Source organism: Microtus ochrogaster, chromosome 5 (assembly GCF_000317375.1).
Source record: "Microtus ochrogaster isolate Prairie Vole_2 chromosome 5, MicOch1.0, whole genome shotgun sequence".
Classification (NCBI taxonomy): domain Eukaryota; kingdom Metazoa; phylum Chordata; class Mammalia; order Rodentia; family Cricetidae; genus Microtus; species Microtus ochrogaster.
This window is the reverse complement of record NC_022012.1, coordinates 95,364,024-95,368,911: the sequence shown is the minus strand read 5'-3', so window position 1 is coordinate 95,368,911 and position 4,888 is coordinate 95,364,024. Positions and strand designations below refer to the sequence as shown.

Here is a 4,888-nt window from a genome sequence, read left to right as displayed (position 1 = left end):
TTTTTTTTTTTTTTTTTTTTTTGCTAAACGTCCAGCGCAGAGAATAATCTTACCAAGCTTAGGGGCAGAAACCTGTGAAGAGGGTGAGGAGCACAGTAACTTTCCAGGGCTGGGGTTTGTGTCTGTTGTTTATTTAGCCATATCACCCACCTACCCCCAGCTATGAAAACTTTTAAAAGTAAAGAATTAGACCAAACAAGATCTGGGCTCCCCACCCATATCTGCCCGAACATGAAAACTCTGGCCCAGCAAGGAACTGGCCCTAGCCCAGCCCTCACAGATGTTTCTCTTCAGCCCTGCTGGCCCTGTGTCAGCAGCAGCGTGGCCTAGCCTGAGGCCGACTTCCCAAACCCCTTCAAAGGCCAGAGCTTTCAGAGAGTGGTCCCACCCTTGGACACTGGCTGTCCCTCGGGGCCTGCGGTGGTAGGCCTTGGGAGGACAGCAGCACGCTACAGGGCTTGGTCTCAGGTTTCTCAGGGCTCATACTACTTGAGGATGGAAAGAAAACCAGGAACCCCACGTTCCAGAGAGACACCTGGCTGCTTTGTCCGGGGAGACACACACACACACACACACACACACGGATGGACGGGATCATTTCAAGGGGCACATGGGAGGCACCTATGGGAGACAGCTGACAACCAGCAAGGTTAAGGGAACAAGGGTAGCGCTGAGGAGCAAGACGTCTTCTCTGCTCTCCTTTACTGTGAGTTCCAGAAAAGCAAAGAGGCACGCAGAGCTCGGTCCTGTGCTCCAGGTGCCCCTCCCGACTCGGGTCTGTCTAAACTCACTCTTTCCCCACGCATTCCCTTGAACTTTGGCAGGTGTGAACCCAGCAGTGTTTACGGAGTCTGCAGACTGAAAACCATTGCACAGCATCAAAGGTGGTCGTCGTCTTCTTCTCCTCCTCCTCCTCCTCCTCCTCCTTCTTCTCCTTCTTCTTGGAGGCCGAGTGTTCTTCTTCTTCTCGGAGACGAAAAGGAGGACGCAAAACACAACAAAACCCACGTGGCGCGAGGTTTATTGCAGCGTGCGTACTGGTAAAAGGGAGAGAAGGGAAAGGGGGACAAACGGACGGCGTTCCAGCTTTTAAAGGGTCCCCCACGCACGTGCGTCAAACGCTATGTTCTGCACGGAACGCTAGGGGCTCCTGTGAAATGTAGTTCCCAAGGCGAGCAACACTCAGGGGCTTTCGGGGGAATAACAGGTAGCCCACATCCTAAGTCTACAAATGCCCTGGGGAAAAGACCAGCTGGTGACACTGACTGCTTCTGCAGAAGCCCCAGGATTTTAGGCCACGCTACCTCTGTTTCCAGAGAACACGCCTTCTCTCTGACCACACTCTGCTCTTTGGGGACATTGTCTAGTGACCCAAACACGTTTCTACTAGCTAAGTACTCCTTTCCCTTCATGCAAAACAAACCACCACGTCTTCTATGGCTCTGGCTCCCTCACTGCTGTCCCAACATACAGAACTGATTCACCCACTAACCGGGTCTGGGTTTTCTTCTTTCAACTATTTTCCTATGGAGTCAGATGTAGGGGAGAGGTGTGTGTAAACAGGGAGGTGGCGTGAAAATCAGGGTGACCAGTTCCATGCTTGTGCCTAACCTGAATGTTCACTTTTATTACCCACGGGCAAACACAAAGCATGGATTGTCATCTACAAACCCCAAAGTGACCCTTGGAACTGAAGGAACATGTCTGCACCACCACTGCCAATCATTCTTTGTGGGTACACTAGGCACAGGGCAGAGGATGAAACCTGCCTCCTGCCCTATTGGGAATACCACATTATGGCATCCCAAGTAGCATGCATTGGGAAAATATAAGCTAACAGCCTAGAATATAACTATGATATATCACATTATAAATATAACAACTATGCTATCAACAGGTCGGCAGCTTCCCTGGGATACACAAGTCCAGCTACTTTGCATGGATGAAGCTGGTCACACACCAGGGGAGGCGCCTACACCTGGGCGGCTGAACGTAACGCCTGACAGCTGCAGCTTACGCTATGTCCTTTCCACTACGCTGTAAATTCCTACGAAGAATGCAGATGCCACTAGCTGAACATTCTCCGTGAACCAGCTACCTTGCTGCCTCCCAAGGGCTCTATGAGATGGACTTAGGAGCTTTGGTTCTCCTGGAAAAAAAACAAAACAAAAAACCACACACACACACTTCTCTATCCATAACGGCTTAATTCTACCATGCTGTACAGTTAGTAAAATATCTTTCTTACCATCCCCAGAGAATGAAAGCTGGCCGGTATGTCCGATGACACCATTCCTTAAACAACTGTTATCGTGCTGATAAAACATGATCATCTTACGAAACATCTGGGAGGGGTTATAACACACAAAGGAAGTCAGATAAACTAGAACACGCCTGCAACCTATTCCCAAGCAGGAAGACTGGGAAGCCAAAGGCATCACTGGCTATGTAAGACTCTGACTTGAAGTAAAAATAAGAAAAATCTAAGATGGTAAGAAAGGCTGGCTAATGACCCAAACGGCCACTAAGCCCCTGACCTAAGGGAGGGTCTCCTGGATTTCTTGGCTGGCAGGACCTGGTGGACACACAGGCAGGAGCCTGGGCGCTCCCGCTCCTCCCTCTCTCGACATGGTCTCACCACATATCCTTGGCTGGGCTGGAAGACAGTACTCAGACGAGGATGGCTTCAAACTCATAGAAATCGATCTACCTCGCCTCCCAGGTACTGGGATTAAGTGTGTTCCACTGTACCTAGACTTATAATTTTTACTGTGAAAGCTTTATGAAGAAAAAATTGTTCACAAAATACTTACAAGCCTTCAATCACTTTCTGCAAGGAATCTGTTTCGGAGCCTGGGTCTTGTTAAATAGGCTCAAGCTTGAACTCCTCCCCAGTGTGTGCCACCATGCCTAGCTTCTACAGGGCCTTTACTTCCGGGTTTGCTATCATCCTCTTGTACCTGGGAAGCAGGCAGCTCCCTGGAGGACAGAGACCCTCTTCACCTCCATTCTCGGCAGCAGACTGCTAAGTCACAGTATAAAGCTGGAGATGCTAGTAATATCAAATTAGACCAGAAAATAGACTTTATTTTTACATGTACAAATGTTGACTTAAATTTTAACAATTAAGAAAAATATATACAAACCAGTCTCAATGCAAAAGTGAAATAACCACAGTCCGCCAGAGTGGTGACAACTCATCCCAGGAACCCGACCTTCGGCCTCTTGGGCCCCAGGCTTTCTTCCTTGTGCAGAACGCTCTGCAAGGACATGTGCAGCACCTTGCCCACTCGCTTGCTGCTCTGCAGATGACAGGGATGGACAGAGAGTTGGAGAATATTATTCTAAGATGCGTTATGTCTGTTTATGCTGTGGAACATTTAGTGATGCAAAGATGTGTTGCATCCTTTTATAGTCCATTGTTTAGCTCTGTGAAGCTGTGTTGCTTTGCCTGTCTAAAACACCTGGTTAGTCTAACAAAGAGTTGAACAGTCAATAGCTAGGTAGGAGAGAGAAATAGGCAGGGCTGGCGGGCACAGAGAATAAATGAGAGAGAAGATCAGGGAGTGTGAAGAGAAGACACCAGGGGCCAGCCACCAAGTCACCCAGCTACACAACGACACAGCCACCCAGCCACCCAGCTACACAGCTACACAGCCACCCAGCCACACAGCTACACAGTCACCCAGCCACCCAGCTACACAGCTACACAGTCACCCAGCTACAGTCACCCAGCTACACAGCCACCCAGCTACACAGCTACACAGTCACCCAGCCACACAGCTACACAGTCACCCAGCCACCCAGCCACACAGCCACACAGCAAGAGTAAGCAGTAAAGAGAGGCATACAGAATAGAGAAAGGTAAAAGCCCAGAGGCAAAAGGTAGACAGAATAATTTAAGAAAAGTTGGCTAGAAACAAGCCAAGCTAAGGCCAGGCATTCATAAGTAAGAAGAAGACTCCATGTATTCATTCGGGAGCTTGGTGATGGGCCCCCCAAAACCAAAGAGTAAAACAAAACAAGGTCTGTAAGAGAGGTCCCCTCTGGTGAGGCACGCAATGACCAGCAGCTCCTCTGCTTGCCAGCTTGCCCAACACACACACTTGTCTGCATCACTGACATTTTTGAGCAGCTTTTCATTTCCCCCACAAGTTAGGCACACATTCCACTGAGCTACACCCTAGCTCACCCGAGAACTTTCAATGAATACAAAATGAACCATAAGGGGCTGGAGAGCTGGCTCAGAGGTTAAGAGCATTGCCTGCTCTTCCAAAGGTCCTGAGTTCAATTCCCAGCAACCACATGGTGGCTCACAACCATCTGTAATGGGGTCTGGTGCCCTCTTCTGGTCTGCAAGGCATACACACAGACAGAATATTGTATACATAATAAATATTTTTAAAAAATGAACCATAAATCCCAATAGCATCATGGTTACATCTGGAGATCCTCGACACACACAAATAGAGCACCGAGGGCCAGAAAAGACTGCCAACTGTCAATGTTCCCGCTGCCACAATAAACAGCCAAACTGCCAACCAAACCTGGCTGAGGCACACTGCCTTATAATAAGGCATAGAGATCACAAAGAACTCTCCTGCTGACGAAGGAGCAGAGACCAACCAGGCCATCTGAATAAGCCATTCCTAACTCATCTGGCACCAGACCCCCAGGCACAAGTGTGGTGATATCTTGCTTGTGCTTTAACAAATAAAGCTTGCCTGAAGATCAGAGTGTGGAGCTAGCCACATTAGTTAGCCATAAATGCCAGGCAGTGGTGGCACACACTTTTAACGCAGCAATCAGGAGACAGATCTCTATGAGTTCAAGGCCACCCTGGGCTAGAGGAGATTAAATCAGTCTAAAAAAGGATTAGCCAGGGGCT

The 4,888-nt window shown here is 48.8% G+C and overlaps 1 protein-coding gene across 2 annotated transcripts in view; it reads right to left on the bottom strand.

Moving 5' to 3' along the window:
* Window positions 1-3,061: 3,061 nt before the first annotated feature.
* Window positions 3,062-4,888, bottom strand: part of Exosc7 (exosome component 7) — a 26,316-nt gene continuing 24,489 nt past the window's right edge. For both annotated transcript variants that reach the window (XM_005348158.2, XM_026778900.1), the window contains one exon: window positions 3,062-3,302. In XM_005348158.2, the coding sequence (XP_005348215.1) occupies window positions 3,198-3,302 (105 nt within the window). In that variant the 3' untranslated portion in view covers window positions 3,062-3,197. The remainder of the gene's footprint in view (window positions 3,303-4,888) is intronic.